This window comes from Lycium ferocissimum, chromosome 7 (genome assembly GCF_029784015.1).
Source record: "Lycium ferocissimum isolate CSIRO_LF1 chromosome 7, AGI_CSIRO_Lferr_CH_V1, whole genome shotgun sequence".
In the NCBI taxonomy this organism is placed as follows: Eukaryota; Viridiplantae; Streptophyta; class Magnoliopsida; order Solanales; family Solanaceae; genus Lycium; species Lycium ferocissimum.
The window spans coordinates 14,914,294-14,939,570 of record NC_081348.1 but is presented as its reverse complement, the minus strand read 5'-3'; the positions used below and the strand labels follow the sequence as shown (position 1 = coordinate 14,939,570).

The 25,277-nt window shown below is 34.3% G+C and overlaps 3 protein-coding genes across 5 annotated transcripts; 2 read left to right on the top strand and 1 right to left on the bottom strand.

Annotated features, from left to right (window-relative positions):
* Positions 1–815: 815 nt before the first annotated feature.
* Positions 816–4,171, top strand: LOC132062549 (annexin D4-like). The gene is made up of 7 exons (XM_059455100.1): positions 816–920; positions 1,046–1,117; positions 1,435–1,607; positions 2,152–2,373; positions 2,960–3,184; positions 3,586–3,657; positions 3,783–4,171. The coding sequence occupies exons 1-7, from the start codon at positions 875–877 to the stop codon at positions 3,990–3,992; spliced, it is 1,020 nt and encodes a 339-aa protein (XP_059311083.1). The 5' UTR covers positions 816–874; the 3' UTR covers positions 3,993–4,171.
* Positions 4,172–7,276: 3,105 nt separating this feature from the next.
* LOC132063471 (myosin-12-like) lies at positions 7,277–19,601 on the bottom strand. Of its 3 annotated transcripts, none has more exons than XM_059456018.1 (40): positions 19,422–19,601; positions 19,203–19,331; positions 18,541–18,684; positions 18,304–18,449; positions 18,063–18,219; positions 17,921–17,979; positions 17,660–17,819; positions 17,425–17,574; positions 17,204–17,340; positions 16,972–17,118; positions 16,102–16,203; positions 15,962–16,019; positions 15,765–15,866; positions 15,646–15,683; positions 15,358–15,484; positions 15,109–15,279; positions 14,887–15,018; positions 14,656–14,762; positions 14,330–14,390; positions 14,014–14,191; positions 13,514–13,719; positions 13,132–13,251; positions 12,921–13,019; positions 12,391–12,606; positions 11,740–11,879; positions 11,508–11,621; positions 11,063–11,171; positions 10,890–10,976; positions 10,739–10,795; positions 10,464–10,634; positions 10,198–10,353; positions 9,917–10,123; positions 9,685–9,834; positions 9,524–9,594; positions 9,333–9,432; positions 9,199–9,255; positions 9,051–9,107; positions 8,721–8,801; positions 7,751–7,833; positions 7,277–7,681 (listed from the first exon to the last, which is right to left on the bottom strand). In XM_059456018.1, the coding sequence occupies exons 1-40, from the start codon at positions 19,422–19,424 to the stop codon at positions 7,558–7,560; spliced, it is 4,713 nt and encodes a 1,570-aa protein (XP_059312001.1). In that variant the 5' UTR covers positions 19,425–19,601; the 3' UTR covers positions 7,277–7,557. The 3 variants fall into 3 exon arrangements, with proteins under 3 accessions (XP_059312001.1, XP_059312000.1, XP_059312002.1); XM_059456017.1 differs by having other exon boundaries at positions 9,917–10,126; positions 19,422–19,599; XM_059456019.1 differs by lacking the exon at positions 19,422–19,601 and having other exon boundaries at positions 9,917–10,126; positions 18,541–18,664.
* Positions 19,602–19,610: 9 nt separating this feature from the next.
* Positions 19,611–20,741, top strand: LOC132063472 (uncharacterized). Its single transcript, XM_059456020.1, has 2 exons — positions 19,611–19,988; positions 20,193–20,741. Exons 1-2 carry the CDS (start codon positions 19,611–19,613, stop codon positions 20,211–20,213), a joined length of 399 nt encoding a protein of 132 aa, XP_059312003.1. The 3' UTR covers positions 20,214–20,741.
* Positions 20,742–25,277: the final 4,536 nt, after the last annotated feature.

Below are 25,277 nucleotides of genomic sequence, written 5' to 3'. Positions count from 1 at the left end.
GGGGTGATGCCACACCACGTCGAAGGAGTAATTCTGAATGCCTACTGTTACAATAAATTAAAACAAACTAATACTGTAACTGTAAATTAAATGCTTACACTAACACATGTATTAATTAAATTCATAATATAATACTATTATGTAAATTAAACCAAATGTGGCCACTATTCAAGTGATATTTTCTCTTTGCTTAGGCATGCTTATTGGTGTAATGGTGTACTTAAAGACATAGTACATTTTATTAAATGTAAATAACTCGTTGGTGAAATCGGATTAACATTACTCTAACATCACTTATAAGTAATTTAGTAACCGCATCAACGTTCACTTAAATGGGGCCTTTAATATTAGGCAATAAACTAAAACAATAAAAGAAACTCTCATCAATTTACTAACTGAATTTATTAAGATGTCTACCTTTTTTCATTTATGTTATATCAGTAGAAAAGAACGTAACGTTACTTATACATTTAACATACGCTTGACCTAAATTAATTATCATGGTTTGGCCCTTTTATTCACCTTCCCATTAATGTTCTAAAATGTGTATTTTATATGAAAAGATAGTCTCCGTTTGAGAATTAATCAAAGGATTGTAGCTTGAAATAGAAAAATAATCCTCTGGCTATTGCACTCGGTAATTGTGGAAGATCTAAATGGGACATAAATGCCATTTTAATTTTCTTGGGGCGTATTTTTGTCTTTAGTGAATTTAAATCAAACTTGTCCAGCCGGTGACTACATGGGAAGTGACCAAAATACCCAAAGAGCACACTATAAATATAGCTTGAATTGAAAGAGATCCTCACACAGCCAAAAATAGCAACTCTAGTCTTAACTTTGCTTCCAAAACACACACACAAACTTTCAGCAAATGGCAACCTCCAATGAGTTTAAGGCTTTCTCCAAGGCTTTATCAGGTTCCTTTTTTTTTTTTCAGAATAATTAACTTTTCAATATGATTTTCCAAAGTTACTCTTTCACCTTCTTATTTCATAAAATAAAAGAAGTCGATTTATGTTATAATTTTAATTCCTAATATCAGGTCATAACAACACAAGTGGTCAACAAACAGCAACCTCTAATGAGTTTGGAGCTCTCACCAAGGCTTTCTCAGGTTTTTGTTTTTCCCCGAAATTATAATTATTTTTGCATTATTATATATCAAGTTAATTATTCCGTTTTCAATTCGCTTTCTTTAATGCATGGCTCTCGGGGAAAGTGTGAGTTATATATGTACAATTTTTTTCTTCACCCATTTGTGTAAACTATATCGGTTAAATACTCACATTTTTTGTTTTTTCATATTTTGATGTATATTTTATGCCTGTTCAAACTTGTGCTACCCGTGTAATTTTCATTTTTTCTATAAGAATTAAATCGGAGACAAAAAATGAAAATGAGAATTGTTATATTTGGGAATTTTCCTTTTAGGACTTGGAGTTGATGAGAAGTCCTTCATATCAATACTGGGAAAGTGGGACACAAAGCAAAGGCAATTCTATAGGAAGAACACTCAAGAATTCTTCAAAGAGGATGAACGCCAATTTGAGAGATGGGATGAAGCACATGTTCTCCAAATTCGCCAAGAGTTTTTACGTCTCAAGGTACGTACTCTTTTTACTTTTTATTTTTTCTATATTACTCGTCAATTTAATCATAGATATTCTTCAATTTATCGATCTTATGCAATTAGAACGGACAAATTATAGGTTGACACGTTCAACTATCATGTTTAACATGTTAAGCGTCCAAGTTCATAGTACGTATTGTTTGCTTTGGTCCAACATGCCTTATAAATTTGTCTCTTGGTCTACGTCATCAATCATCGAGCTTAAGAATGTACATACCACGTGAACTGGTCATGTTATGCCTTACTAAAACTCTTCATTTTCCTTTCCCATTCTGATGTAAGATTTGCATAAGGTGGTCATGCATTTACTTGTCCATTCCTTTTTTTTTAGAAGCTTGTCAATCCTTCTCTTTGACTCGCTCCTCGTCGGCCCACCCTCGGTCACGATCGTCACATGACATTTATGACGAAGAAACTAAATCAGACATTATGTTGAGATAATCTTTTCTAATTCCTCTAGCCAAACAAAGTGATTGATTGAAATAATAATAATAATAATAATAATAATAATATTGCAGGATGCAGTGGTGGTGTACACGATGCATCCATGGGAGAGAGATGCTAGACTGTTTAAGGAGGCATTGGTGAAAGAAGGTCAACCTCAACTTCATATTATTATTGAGACTGCTGCCACTAGATCTTCTGAACAACTTTTGGGAGCAAGAAGAGGTTATCATTCCCTCTTTGAACACTCAATTGAGGAAGACATTGCCTCCCATGTCCACTCTCCTCAAAGGAAGGTACACACTTGTACACATGTAAATATACATATTTTCCAGTTTAACTTATTATATGCACGGATAACTTAATTTTTTCTTACTCTCTCAGGTCATTTAAAATATGATTAAAAGATAAATATCATTAATAAATGGAATTGGTAATGTGAAAATTACGGCAAGTAACCTTCTATAATATGCTACTTTCCACCTATAATGTAAAATTTTGTGACAGTACCATCAGTGGGTATAAGTTAAACATATATGTAATTTTGAAATTTGTACACTACATCTACATAGTAGCCTATTAAAGCTCACAACAAAAAATAACCCTGATCTTTACAATTTTTAGCCAGTATACTATGTATAATCGATGTATAACCATAATATGTGTATAATCTGTGTGTATATATATCAACGGTATACATTGAGTATACACCTACAAAGACTAAAAGGTACTATTACGGTTAGATAGGTGAATTTTTCTAGCTGGTTGGCTAAAAATATTAAGATCCCTTTTCTCCGTGCTTTTTGATCATCAAACTTGGGCTTTTATTGGATTCTAAAATGGACTTTGAGTACTGATTAAGCTTTTTCTTTCTTGAAATAGCTTTTAGTAGCCCTGGTGAGTTCATACCGTTACGAAGGGCCAAAAGTTAACGAAGAACTTGCAAAATCTGAGGCCAAGGAGTTCCTAAAGGCCATTAAAGATGGTGGAAAGAAGGAGCTTATTGAAGATGAAGAAGTTGTGAGGATATTATCAACAAGAAGCAAGCTCCATCTCAAGGCTCTTTATGCCTATTACAAGGAACTCAGTGGCAATTATTTGGATGAGGTATATAAAATGTTATGGCGTTTGCTTGAAAATTTGACGATGTAGTAGGATGGATGAGATTACTTCACTGTTAACCAGAAGTTACAATTTTTTCTAGAAAAATCACTAAACTAAATTTTGCAACTTTAGAGTAACTAAACTTATAGGAGTACTAGTTTGTTACTAAACAAAATGGACCACAGAACACATTAGATCTAACTGAACAATCTAATAAGCATGCCAAGTCAGCAAATGCCTATGTGGTTTTCCAAATCAGCAACTCTTTTTTTTCCATTTTATAGATTCAGCAACTATATTTACCAAGAAAGTTAGTACAGTTCATTGATATTCAATGAAGGTTTATTTGTTTCACCATATTTTTCTGACTAATTGTGTAAATTTCTGTTTTCCCCTCCTTGCAGGACCTTGGTGGCAACTTGATTTTAAAACAAACAGTACAATGCCTTTGTAAACCTCAAACATACTTCAGCAAGGTATGATCATTCTCCAAACTAAGGCACTTAATATCTTTTTATTCACATTTTTAAAAATTCTCTTGTTTTTTTTTTCTCACTTCTCATATTATATATATTTGATTTGGGGTCATTTTTATTAATAGGTTTTGGATGCATCACTGAGACTAGATGTGGATGAGCCAGCCAGAGACTCTGTGACTAGAGTCATTGCTACAAGAGCTGATGAAGATATCAACCAAATTGCTGAAGACTTTGACAAGAGATTTGGAACTACTCTGACTAACAAGATTGAGGAAATTGCTAATGGAAGTTACAAGGAGTTCTTGCTTACTTTAGTTGCTAAATCAGCCTAATTTCAGATTATATAGTACTTTGGCTGAAGAATTTTCTGATTGATGAATGTTTGCGTTTTATGTGTGATGGTTGTATTTCCTTGGCTATCTACTTTTGTGTTCTTTCCTAGTTTGTAAGACTTGTGTATTTCCTTCTGCTGAAGAATTTTAATATTAAATAAGTATTGGATCCTTCCAAATTTGTGATTCTTGTTAATGTTACTAACACAAGGAGTGGATCTTATCGTATTGAAGTCACTAAATTATTACTAATATTTATAACGAAAAATCACTCAAATTTGACAAAATAAAAGAAAATAATTTAAGATGCTTTAATTATGTTTAATAAACCTTGTGGATGCTACATTATGGCTAACCAAGGTGCTAAAAAAGGATGACTTTGATTTAAAATCATATATTCACAGAAAGTTAAATGGGATTAAGCATTTTTATGGTTAGTACACTTAGGCTTAGTCATGTTTGTTAGGGGCCTTTCTAATTTATTAGTTATGGGTATGCCAGTATAAGATAAAGTTGAGATTTCTACACCACTACCACTTTAATCGGATCCGGCTCCTCTCCATTACCCTTTCTGTCTATTTCGTCAAGTACACATTTAGATGAGAGACATGTGTCCTATTTAATTTTTAAAGGCCAGGATTTTATTACACTAACAAGTATATTAACAACAGTTAAGTGAATAATATTAGAAAAGCATTCTCCAACTTTGGAAAGAAAAATATATTCCCCACAATTTTTGGTACCCATTAATATTATTAATTACATCTTATATAATAATATTTAGATGTTAACCGTAGGACTTTGGTGCCAGTAAATTTATTTTTGAAATATTATGTTGAGAAACAATAAAGGGGAAAATTTTCAATGTTGAAAAAAAAAAAAAAAACCACAAAATAAAAAACAGGGAAAAAAAAGAAGAAGAAGAAGAAGAGGTGAGAGGTCATCAGCCTACAGCGTGTGTTTGAAGGAAAAAAAAGAAATATTTTTAGGATGTTCTTTAACCTTTTTCTAACAAAACATCGTTCAAAACCCAAAATGTTTTTGAAGATTACTGTTATCAGGCTAAACAAACACATTATCAGGTTCATGTTCTACAATTTTAACATTTAAATATTGTTATATAAAATATAATTAATGATATTAATGAGTACCAAAAATTGTGAGGAATATCTTTTTCTTTCCAAAGTTGGAGAGTGCTTTTTCAAAATTATTGACTAAACCCTAAACCCTATATATATATATATATATATATATATATATATATATATATATATATATATATATATATATATATATATATATATGAAAAAAGGAGTTTTTGGGCAGTCGGATCCATACAACATTCTATAAGCACTAAAACAAATTAAAGACCTTGTTTTTACACATAATTTTAATTAATATACTTGTTACTGTAATAAAATCTAGGCCTTTAAAATCCTATATAATCCGATATAATCATAGGTCTTTTGAAATAGGACATGTAATGAATGGAGACTCAACTTTAAAAATTATTTTTGTTACATTCATCTAAATGTAAACTAATAAACTATGGTAGCAAACGAAATAGGGAGAAGGGGTAATGGAGAGGCTCTTTATGCCTATTACAAGATCCGATATAATCATAGGTCTTTTGAATCAAATTAAATTCTATAGTACTGGATCGTAAAAGTTTTACAATCTTCTCTTCCTATGTAATGAATGGAGACTCAACTTTAAAATTATTTGTGTTACATTCACCCCACTATACGCCTCAAAATCAAACAAAGGTAAACTAATAAACTATGGTAGCAAAATACACACAGTAGACAAAATTTACTTTACACAGTTCAACATTTGTCAACTTACTACTGGGTATTGATAGTCCTTGTAACAACTCATAAAAGATAACAGACGGCGTTTCGGTACAACATAACATAATTTTCTGTAAACCCATATCAAACTGCACCTTAGCATATCAAAAAGCATAAAGATCACGACACAGTAATTATTGATCTTGAAGTGTTAATCCAGTAGAGGAAAAAAGATGCAGCTCATTGGCAAAAAGGAAGAAACTTTTGCTATTTGGTGCGATGTGATTGCTGTAGCTTTAGCCCATTCCATGGTTGTGCAGTTTATATGAGCATCTCATGATAATATAAAAAGGGCATTCTCGGTAGCTTTTTGAAAGTTCATTCAAATGTGTCAGGTACTAATCACCCTTTTGACTTGATCATTCCAAATTTCCAATACACCAAAGCGGTCATTTGATAGCTGATTAGATTTACATAGGTATTAATATTACAAGGATTAGTTATAAGGGAATATATTTATTATTTTACATGGATGGTTTAGTTATTCATGTATTAATTATTTCAAAAATCAAACAAGGTTAAACTAATAAACTTATATCTTTTACTTTACACAGTTCAGAAAATAATAATAATTTTCTCTACACCCACATCAAACTGCACCTTAATATCAGATAATAGACGTAATTATTGCGTTTAATCCAGTAGAGGAAAAAAGATGCAGCTCATTAGCAAAAACATCACATTACATTCCCTCATAACTTATACATTTATTACTTTTGCGGTTTTTAAATTGCAAACCAAACACTTCATATACATGAATAACTTACTGGATTTAATGCTTGTATAACTCACCTCCAAACCAGCTACCAAACGACGGTTAAATTAACTTCATTTGCCTTTTTTTTTTTAGCGTATTTGTTCATGTAGTGTTGGTAATCCATAACCTCTCCACTGTAGGGCTAGTAAGCATAGCGTTTTTGCACGAACTCACCCAACCCAACTAAAAGAACCGAGCCTAACAGACACATTTATTTGTTACTCAAGGTTAGCCCTGCGTTCACAATGGAATGGTCTTCGTCTCATGCATTATAAGCACTGCTATTTGTGCATGTTGGTGCATTATTGTCAAAATACTGGGAACATCTTTCAACATTTCTAGCAGATTATAGTTTTTATCCTTTTAGTTTTAGTGCAGCTTCTAACATTCTGTTGTTGAAACAAATTACAATAAGCCTTGGTAGGTAATGTAAGGTGTACATGAATCTAGGAATCTTTTTATTTTGAGTTGAACACTTTAATGCCTGTGATGATTGTTTCTGATAAATCATGAATGACAGAGTAATTTGTTTGATTATTTATGTGCCATAGGTTCAAATCGGCAACTGAAATTACTCATTTCTGACTATCTATATAAGATGAGATTTTAGTTGGTTATGCTGTTAGTAGGAAATGAAACAATGTAGAACGATCGTAAACATAACAACGAAACAGAGAAAAAAAAAAACCTCTTTTTTTCTATTGAAACTTTGAATATGTGTTTTTCTTTACTACACTCTTTCAACATATAATACAACAGATCTTCGCAATGCAATATTTGTAGAATCATCACTTGTGTGAGTAAAATAAATATGAAACACAAAACCAAAATGATTTACATTTTTGAACACTCATCACTCTCTATCTAACCAATCAACAAAAGAAAGAATTTCAATCAATCAAATCCTATAACTATCATTCTCTTTCTGTGTAAAATCAAAAGAAAATGTTCAAAACTCTTATTCTGCTGCCTGCAGCAAGAATTGAAAATCTGATCTTTGACGAAGGAGGGGAGGTGGTTCCACATCAGACAAGTTGATATTCTGGAAGGATCGCGATATTTCTTCTATAGAGAATGGTATGCTGTAATTTGGAAGATCAGTTAGTTGAAGAATGCAAGTCAGTTTCTTTTGTGTGTTTAAAGTTATTTACCTTGAATCCACATCAAGCAAGAATGTATTATTCGGAATGCTGGCTGAGTCTTCCAATGTTAGTGCTCTCATCTTGCTAATGACCTGAAATTCCAAAAATGATCAGCTATTGATCTGCTGAACAAAGAAGCAGTTATCTTGGCAAATATCTATCCGAGGTCTACTCGAGTGTTTGCTCAGTGTCGCTTTTGTTTGTTTTTATTATTAGAATCAATAAGATTATTAACCGAGAAGAGGAAAAGAAATGGTTAAGAACAAAATTAATTTCGACATGAGTTTCTTGCATTGTCATTGCCTTACTTTTAAGGCTAAAGTCGCAAAGAAGCTAAATATGTGATCTTCCGCAACATTGGGAGAAGTCTGTGCTATCCACAGCCTTTGAATGTTTATTTATCGTTAAAGTTGTTCTGGAACATAAAGGAGGATAAGCTCTTTCACTGCTTCACTTGAGAATAGCGCAAGAGTGCTTCATTTAAAAGCATTTTCTAGTGTATGTGTCACGCTGCATAGCACTCTTGGCCTCTCTGTTGAAGAAGGCGATACAATTTCTCCCCAGCAGACTTAGACGCACTTTAAGAAGATGGGTGGGCTGTTTTTATTTACAACAAGTACATACCCATTGTAATCCCACAAGTGGGGTCTGGGGAGGGGAGAGTGTACGCAGACCTTACCTCTACCTTTGTGATGTAGAGAGGCTGTTTTTATTTAATGTTTGTTTTATCTATATTTGCTATTTGAGGACATCTTGTCTTTTTGTTCTTCACTGATAAATTGTTTTCATATAATAAGAGAAGAAGTCTTAAACATGTGATAATTCGTAGTTTTTTACTTTTACATGATAATATATGTATGTGTTGCACGACTAGCTAGTTGCAGACCATTGACGTCGAACTGAGAGAACCTTGAATACCTTTACCAACTCTCAAGAAAGATAGGCTATCTCTAGTAACACACTAAAGAAGAGTTCTTACCTCTGGAGATAAACCATGGGCTCCGTATTTGTCGTCCCAGAACATAGTTCCAATGCGATATATTTGTGCAATGCTCAGCATCTAAGAGAAAAGCGGGAAAAAGCAACAGGATATAGAGTTCAGTTTTCTGTTCTGAGTTGCAATCCTCTTATTAAAAAAATCATACTTTTATATTCCTCTGTGACTAAGTTCGAATATCATTGTCACTTAGCCTCTTAGTGATCTTGAAATGAAAAAAGAGTTCTTTTTCTCTTTGAAAAGTCAAAAGAAAAAGTAGTTAGGAGGGAAGTTGTGGGGACGTTGATTTCTTTTAGCACAGAGCTTAATTACCGGGCAGAGGTCACTTGTGATCTCATCCAATGCCTTTTGAGATTTTTGATGCAACACCTGTGAGGTTGAGGCATGATAAGTCTATAAGTTAAAGTACTCAGCTATTAGGTAATCTGCTTACAAAGTGATGGTGTGGATGATAGCTTACCAGAAATCCTACAGCTTGCCTTATGTGTTGAAGCTCATCCCACGAAGATCCAGCATACTGTTTCATGAGAATGAATTAAATGCTGTTTCTCTTATTTGAACGTCAGGCTATTACGCTGAACAACTTTTGTTTACCTGCCCTGTTACTTTGGAACACCAACTTTCCAATTCTTGCAGACCTGCCTTGAGATATTCCCCATTGCTAAATGAGCAGCATTCACGACGAAGCAACAAGCTGAAAAGTTTTCATATGTCTGACATTAGGATTGAGGACATTTAGGTTACTTCTAAAGTGAAAAACAGTTGTTGGAATAAGAGCTGAATACCTGTTGAAAAGCTGGACATTTATGTATGAGAACACCTGACTGAGTATTTTCCTTGTAACGGTGGAAGGGACCTGAAAGCACAGATGACACTCATGAAAACTGGAGAGCTTCTCTAGACATAAAATTAAGGAAATCTGACAACAAGATGTTACTTTACTTACATTATTTTCTGAGAGTATGGTCAATGTATTGTCTAGACTATTCACAATGTTTTGCCAGTGTACGATGGATGCCTGTTGTTTCGCGATGATGTTTGAATGTATACTTCTAGATGAACCTTTTAAAGGTCTTATCCTTGCAGATCTTGGAGCCTGTCAATTTATTTTAGAATTTACCTTGAGACTGCTGCAAAATTATAAACAAGGGATTATATCATTAAAAAACAGTGCTTACATGTATGCATTGGTTAAGAAATGGACTTATTTCTTTCTTTAAGTTGTCGCGGATCATTCCATATATTTTCTCAACGCAAGCAGTTAGGTGTTGCTTAAACAATAGTGCTGGGTATTTAGCTTCTATCCTTGTTCGGACATTTGGGCTTCCCTCAATTCCGCTGTATCCACTGGAAATTGCCATGCTTAACGAAGTTGAGCGAAAACCCTGCTGTTGATCCTTGAAATGTCAATATTCTACATGTCTATACATGGTCAAGAGCTTATAATATGAATATTTACCTGTGCCATTCTTCCAAACAATGTGGTAGGTGAGCTGCGGTTACGATATGGGGACCTAGTAGGCACATTACCAGCTTTGATTGTGCTTTGCAAAAGGAACAACAGAGTTGAAGATGTTGACAGCCAGTAGGCTAGATCACCGGTATTATCCTGATCCTTCATTGAAATGTCAATAAATTATTGTCAAATGGGAGTCTAAATTGCTTTAGATTCAATCACTCATTAGGACCATTTCTAGTCAACAATGGATCATGGTGCAATTTCACCTCTATAGATGATCGGATGGTATGAATAATCCGATCAAATATATGTGTTTTTTCTGCTTCAAAGGATCTCCACTGCAGAAGTGCTTTGTATAGGGTGCATGCAGCTACTGGTATTCCCTTGTCAAATTGCTTGTCTTCCTCGAGGCACTTTATCAGTATATCATGGTTTTCCTGATTATTGAAGAATGAAAACAGAATTAATCAGCAATGATTACAAAACCATCACACTATTATCTATCAGATTGACTTGTAAAGTTCACGTTTCTACTACTTGCCTGCTGTCTATCTGTCAAGGATCTTTGCTTAATTAAAGAGATGGGAGGGCTAGAATCCTGCAGAAAGAATTTAGGTATCATTTAGAATTAACAATTTTCTGATTGTTGTGGTCCTTAGCGCATAGAAGTCACTAGTGAGAAGCTTATATACCTTAGATATTTGTTGTTCTACTTTCATTTCTTCATGCGCTTCCACTGTTTGATGTCCATTATCAGCTGGGCATGTGTTCTCAAGAATCTGAAATAATCCAGTCAGGAGGGTTGCATTGCAGTTCTACAAGTAACGATGCTTATAATTGAAAAAGGAGGAAATTTTTAGATTACCTCAAGCCCTTTAGGTTCCTGATCAGAACTTACTACTTGCTGCACAACTACCCTTTGAGTGCGGAGAAGCTCGTTTTCTGACTCCAAGTCTTTGATCTTGTTCTTAAGTCTGATTAAGATGAAAAACCAACTCCATTTGAATTTTATATAATAAAACGTTATTATCCCTGGGAGCTAACTGAAAACAAAAAGTTATTCTAGGATATTGTTTCATTCTTGAAGCAATTATATCTTTTAAAGCTTACAGAAACAATGTAAATTGTTTCTCTCTGGGTTTATGTCCATATTTTTATGCTTCAATTCAAGTATCAATCATGCAATATGAACCTGTTTCATTGAGTTATCAACATAAATGTAAGTTTACTATATGTCTTCTAATATAAGGATATAATCTATCTTCTCTAGCTTTTCTCGGTGCCTAGTAGCATTCAGGATGTATACTTACATGTCCATTTCTTCAGAAAGGGCCTCATTGTTGGCCTCATTTGTTGATGCTACTAAAGCCTGCTGGCGGAGAACCTGATTCTCTGATTCAAGGTTGGATAGATTCAGCTGTAATCTGAAAATAAATATTAAGCAGAACAAGTAAGAGAACAAGTTTCATACTAATGCAACTTTATTGATTTCAAGATTCAGCCACTTCAAACATACTACACAAAGAAATAAAGGAACTCTACCTTTCAATGGACTCTTGGAGCTCTGAAACTCTTTGCTGGGATTCTTCTGCCTCTCTACGTGTGGCCTGACATTCTTTTTCAACTTCATTGTAGCTTTGTTCGAAGTCTTCTACTCTCTTATTGAGCTCTCTGATTTCTTCCTGAATATACGACAGGTAAATTGCATCACATGTAATGCTGTTAGAAAGCAATAATTTATGACATATCATGTATTCTGCTGCAGACATTGTAGTGAGTAGATTTCCTGTTTTAATCATGAAATTTTGGGTTTACTATTTTAAGTCCAGATAATCTTCATACTCAAACAAATTTTTAGCTTCTCAGTTTTTATTGACTACATTGATTTCCAGAATTTTCCTTTAATGGTCAATTGCCCCATAAAGGTAGTGGTAAGGTTTGCGTACATCCTACCCTCCCCAGACACCACTTGTGGAACCACACAGGGTATGTTGTTTTTGTTGTAGTACCTTAATGAAACTTTTCTTTGTTTCAACCCCTTTTCTTTGCGGAGGTGGTTAGTCACTAAGTTTCTACGTGTTTTATTTTCACACTTGAATACTTATCTGGGAAATAACTTCCAAAAGGTTTTTTGGGACGGATGATGCTGTACCAATTATTGTAAATGCACAGTATTTTGTTTCTTGATTTTACCTCGAGATTGTTGTTTTCCTCTGTCAGCTTCTCCACTTTGGTGTTGTCAATCACTGGTACCTCCTTGATAACTGGAGGAGCTTGTTCAATGGCTATCTTTGCTGCTTCTTTCTCTTGAATGATTGCATCATGGGCTTCATCTAGTTGTGTTTGCATTTCTTGCAAAGCTTTTTGCAATTTCGAAATTTCTTGCCCCTTTGCTTCTTCGAGATCAATCTGGAGAAACAGAATGTGTTCATTCTTACCATTATTATGACATAAAAGCATTCACTGCTTACTGATATCATAAGAAAACTCTAATTGCCATAAATCTACATTTCTTCAGAAGTGAAATTCTCCCGCATTCCTAAGTATTAGCACAAGCCAGAGTGTTCCTTTTATGCATTCGTGTACGTATATTCTGGCTGACTATGAAGCACTTAATGATTTTTTCTGGGGCCTTCGCTATGTCGCTCTATAGAACCTCACTTGGAGTACTTTAGACTGTTATGCTGTTTCCTTTTAGAGCAAAGCAAATTGATTGTACAAACCCTTAAGTGTTTTTCAAAATCTAATCGCCACGTTAACTCTTCGACACGCTTTTCCAGTTTGTCCTTCGCTTCTTTAAGTGCCCCTGTATCTCTTGCAGCCTGCGCATGGAGAAGATTTTCAGTGCCAGTTAACATATAGCAGAGGTACTGATACTCAATGGATTTGAATAAGTAGTAATGCCAATCCTTTCACTAAACAAGAAACACTCACCATCCTCAATTTCCGAAGCTCCTTCCTTGCTAACCTGCCTCTCCAGAGACATTGAAGTGAAAGACTTGCTTTTTTCTTCTGTTTATAAGTTGAGAAGGCATGAAATCCTCTCCATTGAGTCTGCAAAAAAGACAAAGTAAGAAAATAAGGTGATATTATCTGTTCATAATAGTCTCGCAGTCGAATTCGAGGTAATATGGTTGGTCTTAAATTCTGATTTTTTTCCATGTTAGTGCCCAATTTATTTCCAGAAAGTTAAATTAAGGAAGCAAATACTGACAGTACAAAATAGACTTGGACCCTCTTTAAATGTGGTTTGATTATTCTGTTTACCTTGAAATAAAGTTGTCAGCTGAATGGACTTAGGATGCAAACTAATTACCTGAACTATTTTAGCTGCTTTATTTCTCCTCCTCTGCCTATATTCACTTCGTGCTGCCATAGCTCTCATCCCTGTTTGAATGACTATAGCTGCTGCCTGTAATTCCTTATAAGATTTTCTTGCTGAATGAGAACGCACGTGTTTTTGTATGCGGATTGAAGCAGCTTCCCTTTTCATTTGTTCATACAGAACTCTGGCAAGTCGTGCTGGGTAGGTAGAACAGAGAATTTTTCTCAAAGTCCCGACCAGAACACCATATAAAAAATGGGAAAACTAATATAGCATTGTGTAGATTATCATGTTTGTAAGATCAATGTTAAGAAAAGTAGTTGAAACCCTACTTTAGGTAAAATTCAGAATATGCCAAAACTAGGATATGTCAAATCAGTATGTATGCAAAAAGCTCAACATTGCCGATCTTGTTGTTCACATATTATGCTGAAAGTATTGATTTTACCATAAACCGGTGGTCATTGTTGTATCAATGGGATACAACTTACCTCTCCAAAGTTTCTGGAAATGAATTGTAGATCTCTTTAGGGCTATGAACTCCTTTCGGGTAAGATATGTTCGAATTTGCCTCTGAATGCGCCTTGCAGCATGAGCTAGAACTTCAGTTCTTCTGGCATCTAATTCAGCCATCTGCCCGGCTCTGAGAAAAACTTTGGTTTTCCCAATCTGAATAAAATACATGAAGACTCTTTGTCATGAACTAAATCCATGGAAAGATGCATTTTTATGTGCAGTTGTATGGAAATAGTCTATTTCTTTTTTTTTTTTGGATAAGAAAGTATGGAAATAGTGTAGATTTAGTACCTGATAACCCTTTAAACCCATTCTATCACAAATTGCAATGCATGCTGACTTCTCATCACATCTGCTTCAATGAAAGGCGATTAGCTTGTGATTTATCAGTATGTCAATGCTATTCATGGACATACAATAAAGGTTTATGAGTCTAAAGAAGTATGTTTGATGCAAATGGTATTGGCTACTACTAGTGTATAATATATTTCTCATGAAACGTTTGCTCATATTGCATTTTGCTCATCACTGCTCCCTGCCTCAAACTTTCCGTATTTGTTTCTTCCTGAAAAGGATTTAAGATGTGAAACAAAGTTGCAACAGATTGTGATATATACCCGTCAAGAACATCTGGAGCTAACGTTCCAAAGCGGTCAAGGAACTCATCAAATGTTCTTTTTGTTGGATATCCTGCACAACTTATCCTGATCGCCTCTAAGACACCCTGCAAAGTTTTAGAAAAGGTTTGTCAGGGAAAGAGAGAGAGAGAGAACTATGAAGAATCACATATTTTCTGATTGAGAGTAGAAATGAAAGCACCAAAAAGGATATGGAGGAGTTTAACTTACCCCACATCTTAATTGGTTTAATACATTCATGTTCTCAAATATCCCTGGCTTTAGAACTGTATTGGGCTTTACACATCTGATGTAATGTGGCTCTGTAGTGCTCAAGGTCTCCATTAAAGATTGCAATTGTTGCTGTATATTGAAGTTCGATTTGAAAATAAATCAGGTTTGTAGGATTTTCTTAAGTAAATATACTTGTTTCTGTCCTGTTGATAGGGTTACCTTAAAACGCGTGCCGATGGAAGAAAACTTGGACTGCTTGGACGATTCTTCGGGCAATGGAGGGAAGAGGTTTGCAACGAAAGAGCACTTGGAGTCCATCAGAAGAGCTTGAAATTCTGCTATCACATAGTCCTTGTTTTTGTCAAGGAACTGATCTGCTTGGTAAGTAACCTGTTTGATCCAAGAACTAAGATGACCAGAATTCTTTGACTGACAATTGAATGACCAAATATATCAAGATGTACATACATCACCAGCGTAATGATTGATTGTAAAGGCAGTACGAGCAAGTTTTGGCTTGCTAAACCTTTTATGGGCTTTGTATGTCTGGTACATCTTTTGGGCAAATGTCTCATGAGTTGATTTTGGGAACATACTGTGCAAGAAATAAATTGAGTTATATCTTGTCCTTTAATAATTCTTCATAATTCAGGAAAAGACGTTATACGCTGTGTTTTGAGAATGTAATGACTTTGTCTAGCAAATTATCCTACTTCAGCAGGTAGTTATTGCATTGAAAAGAGGAAGTTTGCATACCAAGCTTCATCAAGTAGAGCAATAATGCCTCCAGGTTTCTGCAAATATGATGCAAGATTATCGAAAGTTTTGCTTGTTGAGCTAAAATAAAGTGACAAAAATGGCAGAATGAGGGATACCTTCTCAATAAGATCTAAAACATCTTGGTTATCTACAAACTCCACATAACTCCAGTTGATTTCTTCTGTCGTATAATCGTCTTGTTCCATCTTGAATACGTGCTGTAAAAACAGAGTTTCTATTTAATATTCTACTTTATTTAAATGGAGAGAAAAATGAAGGCACTGATGAGTGAATAAAGGTTCTGATGATTTGCCTGGTTAAAATGCTGCTGCAATTTCTCATTTGTTAGGTTGATGCAGAATTGCTCAAAGCTGAGGTAAAGTATGAAATGAGGTGTTAATTTTGAGGTAAAGATTTTATATACTCAAAAGTCGAGAGAGCAATTATCCAAACCTGTTGACTTTGAAGCTCTCAAAGCCATATATATCAAGGACACCAATTATGTTTTTTGCATCAGGATCTTGACCAATTGAAGTGTTTATTGTGTCCACAAGCCTGCCACATAGAAGATGTCAAAAAGATTTCATTTTGAATTTTGTTTTTTCATGAAGCTGAATCTAGTCTTGCGCTGGATAATGCTTATTAACTCAAGAAATAGAACTTCTGAGTATGTCTTTTTGGACTAATATGATACTGACTCTCTGTGGCAGGCAGCCATCATTCTTCTAGAGATTGATTATCTGCATGCCAACAGGAGCACTACAATGGGTTGGTTTCAAAATGTGAAACTAAAGTAGGAAACCAGACTTGAAACATATATAACATCTTTCAATCTCAATAAGCAATTTCAGCTAGAAAAATTATCCATTATCTTCAAGTCCTGTTCTGATCACTCTTCTACCTGTTGAATCTCTTGTGTTATTTTTGAGAAGCCCCAATTAGTCATTAGGTTATAATCAGAATTATAGTGACAAGAATTTAGAATTTGATAATTTTGGTAGAATTATGTATCTTTTGTGGCATCCTATAATCATTTAGAGCTTTACTAAGAAGTTGCGACAGATATAAAGTTAAATTCCTGTGCAGCAAATGTTATTGCCTATCGGATTACCGGTTATTCTGTATTTCTTTCATAATGCACTAGTAACTTTTGCTCTCTCCCTGGCTGTTAATGCTGTAAGCATCCAATCGTTTGCAGTCGAGAAAGCAATCTTTTGCTTTGTTAGTATTAAGATGTTCCCCTCTCATGAGCTTAGATACCAACCACAGTTTTGCAGCCAGGGGGTGGCTTAGTCTGGGAACCACATTCTATATATTGCTTACCAGTCGAACAATCTGGAGTATACAGTCTTTGCCAGGGCATCCCTGCTCGTGGTTGCAGCTGCTGGATCCAGTAGTTTTGTGATGTTTCCATCAGGAGTTACAATGACACGCTTGCAAAGTGAGTCTTCTAGTGCCTTCTCATCACACCTGTGCACATGTTTATTAATTGAAAGTATAAGCGCCTTGCGTTCTGAGTTAGGTAAATCTAAGATATATTCTTGCTAGTTCTTACATGAATAGCTCTGCAGCTGTCTTCAGATGAAAAAGTGACTTTTCATCTTTTAGTTTGGAGGAATCGACCTCCTTTCCTTTAACAAAGTTGATGTTTCCAAGATGGAGTATTGCAGCTACAACCCGAAATATAGCTTCCTACAGAAATGATGAGTATAATTTTAACTATATTTTTGGTGCATAATGGAATTTTTCAATTGCTTCTGTCTTCTGGGCACACACCTGCTGCTCCGTACCGATTCCAACAACATCCATAGCATTTCTGGTCTCAAGATACTCTCTTGCATCGTCAACATTTGCAACTTCGTAACAGTTACTTTGGTTTAGATAATGAAATGATCTTGGATTTCCAAGTTTGTATCTTTTCACATCCTGTAAAAGATTCCGTAGATCATCTAGGTGGAAGCTCAATATTATTTGTAAAGAGTTTGCAAATGGGCTGTCCCATGGAACTCACCTCTGGCGGTGCAGCACAAAGCATGTAAAAACAATGGTAGTTTCTCTCTGGGTCTGAGCATTGGCAAACACGTGACCTTTCAAGAAGATATGTCCTCACTGCAGCCCCAGAAATCTTCCCATGCTTATCAAATTGAATTTCAACAAATTTACCAAAGCGACTGGTACGACGACTCAGTCATGTCAATTTCTTGTAGAGGGAAAATATGAAAAGCAAAACGAATATAATAGTGATAAATCTTTGATGTCATTTTTGGTTTACCTGGAATTGTTGTTCTTCACAGTCTTTGCATTCCCAAATGCTTCTAAAACTGGGTTGGACTGGAAAAGCAGAAATATGAATTTGTATGGAACTCTAGTATTATATCATTCGTTTATAATAGTAAAGAGTAAATATTTCCCACCTCCAGAACTTGTTGCTCAACTGTTCTTCCTTCAGTACCAGACCTACCACCCATGAACGCGAGATATCTCATTAACATTTTCGTTGTCTCAGTTTTACCAGCTCCACTCTCTCCACTGACCAAGATGGACTGGCTGCCGTGCTCATTTATCAATGCCCTGACAAAATTGTTAGATTAGGCAAGTTATTCATTTCTTGTGTGGCCGTGGCATCCAAATAATTTCAGTTGAACTTCTGATTACCTATAACAGGCATCTGCCACTGCAAAAAGATGTGGACTTAGCTCTCCAAATGGTGCTCCCTTGTATTGCTGCATCATATGCGTATCATACAAATGTGGAAGTCTCCGAAATGGATTCACCGCAATTAGGATATTCCCCGTGTAAGTCTGCAAAATTGGGATATTTTTATTTCAGTAAGACTTGTTTTCTGTAGCTAATCTTTGTGAAGTTCACCATTGACTGAGAAGTATGACTTACATATATCTCATTTAGAGCATACCGACAAGCAAGGTTATTCAGAACGCCAGGCTCATGGAGGTAAGCTAACTTGGTCATGTCATCAACCCCAGCTGGTGGTGCTTCGGTATCCTTTGGGTATATGCTAGAAATAGAAGCAACAGTCTGAAGCAGAAAGTAGTGCTATGTCTTAATATAAATTGATTTTGGTTGTTCGCATGTTAAAAACATTAGTTTGTAGAAATTATGTTTATTGCATCCTAAAAATATCAAGACAGCACATTCGTGAATCTCCATGGTAGAGTATACCTACATGGAAATCAATAATCTTTCTTCTCAAGGCAAAAGGAAAAGCTGCATAAGCTGTCCTACAAGTATACTGTTGTTTTATATCTGATTGGTTATACAAAAACTATTAGTACCTTTCTATTTGTTCTATGACCAATCCCAATTCTTGGGAACTTCTGTCCAGACTGTATATGTTGCAATGAGCTTATAAAAGCTAATAAGCTCCTAATTATCATATATATGCAGTATAACTTTGATGTTATACTATATCTGCTTTTGATACTAATATTGTTCAGACAGAATTTTTTGCATTTCTATTATATATTTTGAAAGATGCTATCAATATCAGATTTCTGAAAGCCTCTGAACTTAGTGATTACAATAGGGCCGCTTACCGTCTTCCCATTAGTTGTGATTACTGTGGCATTTGAGCCTTTAATTTCTGCGACTTCTCCATCAACCCAGGCATCATCAGGATCCTCAATCCACACTTGGGATCCAACTATAATGTTTACAGGAGTTCCCTGAATCACAAAAGATAACAAAGGTTAACATTTGATAAGTCCTCAAACTGAAACAGAACAAAATAAACTATTGATAATAAACAAGCTCACCATGGCAGTGCTTGAGACTATCTGATCATGGAACTCAAAGGAGAATTGTTATAAGAGATCGATGAATTGATATAGAGGGAGAAAAGGAAAGGAAGAGAAATGAATTCCAGGGAGAATGTGGTGCTCTTAAGGAAATGATGAATGGATGAATGTAGAAACAGAAAAAGTAATAAAGAATGTTAAAAAATAATGTTTCAAAGCAGGCTAGAAAGCAGAGGTAATGAAGATGGTGGTAACTCAAAAGCAAAAGGTCGAGCAGTCACCCCTCACCACCCCCTGCCCCACCTCCTGTCACCTTTTATTCTACCAAGTCCACATAGGATGCTGACTTGGCAGCTATACAGCTTTGAGATACAGAAACTTCTGCTCCTTTTGGGTTGGCTACTTGTACGAATACATTGCTTAAATATAAAGGGAAAATCATTTTCCAATTGGTACCTTAATAAAATAGCTCTTTGTTTTTATTTAAAGATTTTATTCTCTATCTCTGACTTGTGCTATGCAGTGAAGGGCCAGGGTGTTTCTCATGATGCTGTGCATTACCAAAAGCACTGTGTGTTGGACCAGGTCTGATTAATGTATAGAACTATAGTTAATATATGACTGAAGGTGGTTTCTTTTTGCATAATTGTTGGCTTTACTTTCTCTTAAATCAATGGGGGTTAAAGATGATTAGATCTAAATTCACTACAGAAATGCCCCACTTAATGCCTTTGCTACCCCATCTTAACTGGCCTACTTTCACCTGTTTCCCTCTTTTTCTTTTTCCAGGTTAACTTTTTTACCACCTAGGATCTCTGTCAAATTCAGCAACAGGCAGCAGGCAGGTATTACCATGGCAAAGGCTTTCAAGATTCCCCAAGATAATATTTTTAATAACTTGTGTTATGTTCAAATTGTGGATTTTCTCAGAGTTAACATAAATTCTTGACAATGTTACATGACATTGTATTTGCATTTCCACAACTCTTCTCCGCATTTTGATCTACTATTGACTTCAAAATTTTCCAAAAGTTTCAGCTTTCCAACACTGGCATCCAGATCTTTTTCTCTTATTAGGCTTTTACAATAGGGAAAGGAGTTGAAATGGCAATTCTTGAAATACTAGACAGTCATACTGAAAGGGGTCAAATGAGGGATCAAAAAGGTAAAGCATGGGGATTGTAGTTGTAGAAAAGATATGTGCAGAAGCTAAAAAGGTAGCTGCCACTGGATCACCCGGAAAACTAAATACTCCCTCCAGTTACAATTATTATTCATTTTTGGTAAATTAAGTTGTTTCAAAATATTTAACGTTCTAAAAGTAAGTCATTTTTTTTTCTTTCCAAATTTGCTTTTGCTGCTCCAATCAATGACTATGAATGATAGCTTAGATATATACTCTTATAATTAAGTTTACTAAATATTTTTTTGTGGTGTACCAATATGGGGTATGATATGAAGGGGGTGGGTTGGGGTCCCTCATATTTTGCCTTATTCAAATTGCGCACCAATATTTGGACCGACTAGTCATAAGAGGGGGCTAAAGATTATGAAATGGAAATCTATTTCCATTCATTTAGGGCGGTGGGGGTGGAGATTTGTGAGCCTTTCACATGGAAGAAAAGGTTGGCATGTTGGGCCCCTTCTTAGCTTTTTCCAACTAAGCTTTCTTCATTCTCTCTCTTTATTTATTTTGTTAGTGGAATATTTTGTTAATGAATCGGGATTAGTACTTTTCTTATTCCTTTAACTAGTTGTTTTGTATTAAATCGACTAATAATGACTATTAAAGTAGTTACGATGGTGTGATCTGGATTTTAAAATGGTGGGAAAATGGAATCTTTGCCGCCTTGTGGACGGTTCTTAATTCGTAGCCTTTTCAGTTTTCGCTTCTGTGTTATGATTATTGCCGCAACACAACCTTTAATTTGTATCCATATATTTTTTCACTAATTTTTTTTTTTACACCCCTATTAAAACAGAAAGTATATTAAATAATTTGAAAAGTTTAAAGTTTTTGTGTGTTGTGCTAGATAGCCTACGTGATAATAGGTGGTTTGGAATAAAATTAGCTCCGAAATTAATAATTTTAAGACAGCAATAATAATATCTAAATAACTGTGGGACACAAAATGTGTGTGTGTGAGTGTCTAGTGTCGGCACGGTTTTTTTGGTTAAATATGATTTTTGAGGACAAAATCTACGTAATATCACAGATGGGATTTAAATATGTCTTTAGGAACAAAGAATTGATATTAAGTTTATGAAGGTATTTAAAACTTTTCAAAAAGCTAGTCTAAAAGTATAAGCATTTCTTCCTCTCTTTTCTTTTTTCCTTTCCTTTTGTGATGTAATGGGATGCCCGGCTAATTAGAAATTAGTAATTTTTAAAAAAAAAAAAAAAAGAAGAGAAACATTGAATTCCAACTTATAAGGATTTCCGTCCTTTCTCCAAAGAAAGAATAGGTTGAAAGTGTAGTAACTATGAGTCATTGACTATCCCATCCAGGAACTTAAAAAAATATAAAATTTGAAAAAGGTGACATCACTGTAATCTGGCGATAGCGAAATTTAACATTTCAATTTGACATCACTGTAATCTGGCGATAGCGAAATTTCACATTTCAATTTGACAAAAATATTCTTTAATTTTGAATAAGTTGATGCGCTTCTTGTCCAAAAATAAATTAAAATTTTGTAATACTTGTAGAAGTCTAAATAATTTAACAATTTACTTTTTAATAAGAAGTTGATGCGCTTCAACTAATTTTTAATCCATAAATATTTTATTCAACATACACGTTAAGAATTTATTAGGAGACTGTTTGTGTCTTAAAAGAATGATAGAACTAAAACATGAAATAAAAAAGAGAAATAAAAAATTACTTTTCAGGTACGAAATATGACCACAAATTTGAAAATGAAATAAACTCCACAATCCAATTGTACGGATTCCTCAAAAAAATAATTTTAACACAGAAAACTTAGCACAAGTCAAATTTATCTTGACTTCCCAATTTTGTAATCCTAAAACTTGTGACTATAGTCTATACCTAGATGCTTGACTGATTTTTTATTTTAATTTTAAGAATGTTAAGAATTTGATTTCAAATGCTTAACTGATATTAGGTGGAATGTTAAGAAAGTGATTTCAAATGCTTAACTGATATTAGGTGGACCTTTCATTTTGATGTTTTACGTGTTTGGTTGTTTCTGAACATGTCATGTAACTGTTTGTGGTTTGTGTGACTGGTCAGAATTTGAGTTAGCCAGTTAGGAGCAGTTCCGACTCGTTTTTAGTTGAACTAAAAATCTAGTGTAGCATAAATGCACAATTAAAAATCTAGGGGCCAATTTCTTTTATTTTCTTCTTAAAATGAAATACAGTGCAATTATTTAAAACATTTAGGTACTATTGTTTGAGAATAAATTGCATGAATCTATGTATATATAATATAAAACTAGGCATAGACAAGGTGATGTGGCACCTCTCTATGGCTAGCATTTGCATTTATCTTTTTTCTCCTTTTATTGAATTTTTTTTCATTTTTTGGTTAATTTCTGCTACTAATGTATGGATTAATAACAGCCATTTATTGGCATTTAAGCCCACGTCTAAATCAGCCCAAATAAACCTTTTGTTGAATCAGCCCACGATCAAAAAGCAACTAATTAAAGTTTTAGTTTTTTTTTTTTTTTTTTTTTTTTTTTATAGGTTTGATTACACATAATTATTACTTATTTCTTATCAACCATATAATATGCAGCACAAATTTAATTTTTACCTCCGTAATCTAGCCGATTTTGCCATTCTCTCACACCAGTGAGTTCTTTTGGTTTTGTTTCTATTTTATTATTTTAAATTCTTAAAATATTATGTTGTTATATATTTTTTTAATTATTTTGGAACATTATAATGTTATATTTTGTTACACTTCAGATTTTTCACACGTTAAAGTCGCATCACGAGTTAGTAAAGTTCAAAAAGAAATTATGTTGAGGATAAAAGGGATTGAACTTATTAATATAAATGGTTACAAGAGATATAAATAATATTAGTAAGTGGCGGAAGATTTGGAGGGTGAACGAATCAAAGAAGCATGAGTTTTGTCAAAAAGTTCCTGCAAGTTGGGAATACGATAACTTGTACTTTTGGGTGAGATTAGAGTGCTCCACACGCTAAGCAATTAATGATATGAAGTATTTGAATTGTATAATGGTCTCTTGTTAAGTTTGGAAGTCAAACTAGTTTTTTTTAAAGTTTGTAAATTTTTTTAAATTTATTTTTTTTTATATCAATCTACTTGGAGTTACATCCATACCAAATCGAAGGTCTACGAGTCTAGTTTCGCAGCATTTACCGTTCGTCGATACAACATCGGAGTAGAGAGATATTCGCATTATCAACGTCATATTTCAGGTAGGTGCACTTTTGCCTTGTATATATATAGGGCCTTTCACGATTTTTCCTTCATTTTATCATCTTCAAGACCTCGAAAACTCTCAAACCCTCTCCAATTAATCCCCCATCAATCTCAATCCAAACCAAGAGCAAATATATCAACTTTGTACGAAGAACAACATGGCAACTTCGAAATTGTGATTTCTTCACTATTTCACCTCACAAAACCTTGCTTTGAAGTAACTTGGGGTTTGAAGTGATTTTCATGATCTAAGGTATATTTTAACTTCCTTTGATCTCTTTGAACTTTTACAAGTAATTGATCATAGAAATTATTTCCCATAAATTATATTCTTGAAATATTAGCTTATTTGTTGTTTTTATATGGTTTTGTTGTGTTGTTGGGGTTATGGTGATATGGATGGATACTAAGAGGAGAAGTTTTTTTTTTCTTAAAATTTTGGAACATTCATGCCCACGAGTTGCTCGATTAAATGTCTAAATGAAGATTTCTATAAGCTATGACCTTGGTTTGATCTTGAATAGTCCGTATTATGTTTTTGAGGACAAACATATATAACTCCATCGACGAGGTATATTTCTTTCTTCTTGGCGACTAGAATTCAAATGAGCTTTCATTGAAACGTTATTTTCGTTAACTTGTGTTACCACGTTCAATAATGATCGAGCTAATCTCTACTTCATCTATGACTTGTGTGTGAAAGTACTTTCTATGGTTCCACATCTTTTTTAACGTTTTTTAACTCGTATCAACCACATTCCGAATAGTTAAGATCATCTTGTGATACTAATGTTTCTATTGTTTGTCAATCAAGAATGATCATCTTCACGTCAAAGTTGATTTATTTCCAATCATTTGTGTTGATTTTACCTCACGTGTAATACGTATCAATTATATTTCATATTCTTTACATTTATGGTCTTTTTAGCAACAATAATGATCTAACGACGACAGTCAGACTCTTTCCATGATATTTTCCGAGGTCGGGCCTTGCATCACTCATATATATGTATTTATTTTCATTACCGAGCCGCGATTTATACGTGCACTAGACATGTTTCTTTCTTTTTCGAGCCGCAATAAAGTGATGTTTATACTCACAAGAGGATTATTATTGTTATATGATATGATATATTTTGACTTTATGGCTGCATGCGTTTACATTTATGTCAAATAATGTGTAATCTCTTTCCATGATTATCCGTCTCTTATCTGTTATGTTTACGCTTTTTATAGATCATGCCCATGTGTGACAGATGATTTAGGAGTTCATGTTTTTGTTATATTACGTAGCTATTAAGCTGTGTTTGGCCTTGTCGCGCCCGACTAGTTGTCTTTCTTGGTTGTGGCCTTGTGACCTAGTTATGCATATATGTGTTGTTCAAAATGATATACTTCTTAAAATTGTTATTCCATTCCATGATTCACGTTACGAGTTTAGATATCACAC

Coding starts and splice junctions, on each gene's coding strand:
- LOC132062549 (XM_059455100.1), top strand. CDS start 875: ATGGCAACCTCCAATGAGTTTAAGGCTTTCTCCAAGGCTTTATCAG. Junction 1,118..1,434: donor TCTCACCAAGGCTTTCTCAG/GTTTTTGTTTTT, acceptor TTTTCCTTTTAG/GACTTGGAGTTGATGAGAAG. Junction 3,185..3,585: donor GTGGCAATTATTTGGATGAG/GTATATAAAATG, acceptor CCCTCCTTGCAG/GACCTTGGTGGCAACTTGAT.
- LOC132063471 (XM_059456017.1), bottom strand. Junction 15,485..15,645: donor GCTCTACTTGATGAAGCTTG/GTATGCAAACTT, acceptor TTTCTTGCACAG/TATGTTCCCAAAATCAACTC. Junction 9,595..9,684: donor CCATACTCTCAGAAAATAAT/GTAAGTAAAGTA, acceptor CTGTGCTTTCAG/GTCCCTTCCACCGTTACAAG.
- LOC132063472 (XM_059456020.1), top strand. CDS start 19,611: ATGTTTCAAAGCAGGCTAGAAAGCAGAGGTAATGAAGATGGTGGTAAC. Junction 19,989..20,192: donor AGCACTGTGTGTTGGACCAG/GTCTGATTAATG, acceptor TTCTTTTTCCAG/GTTAACTTTTTTACCACCTA.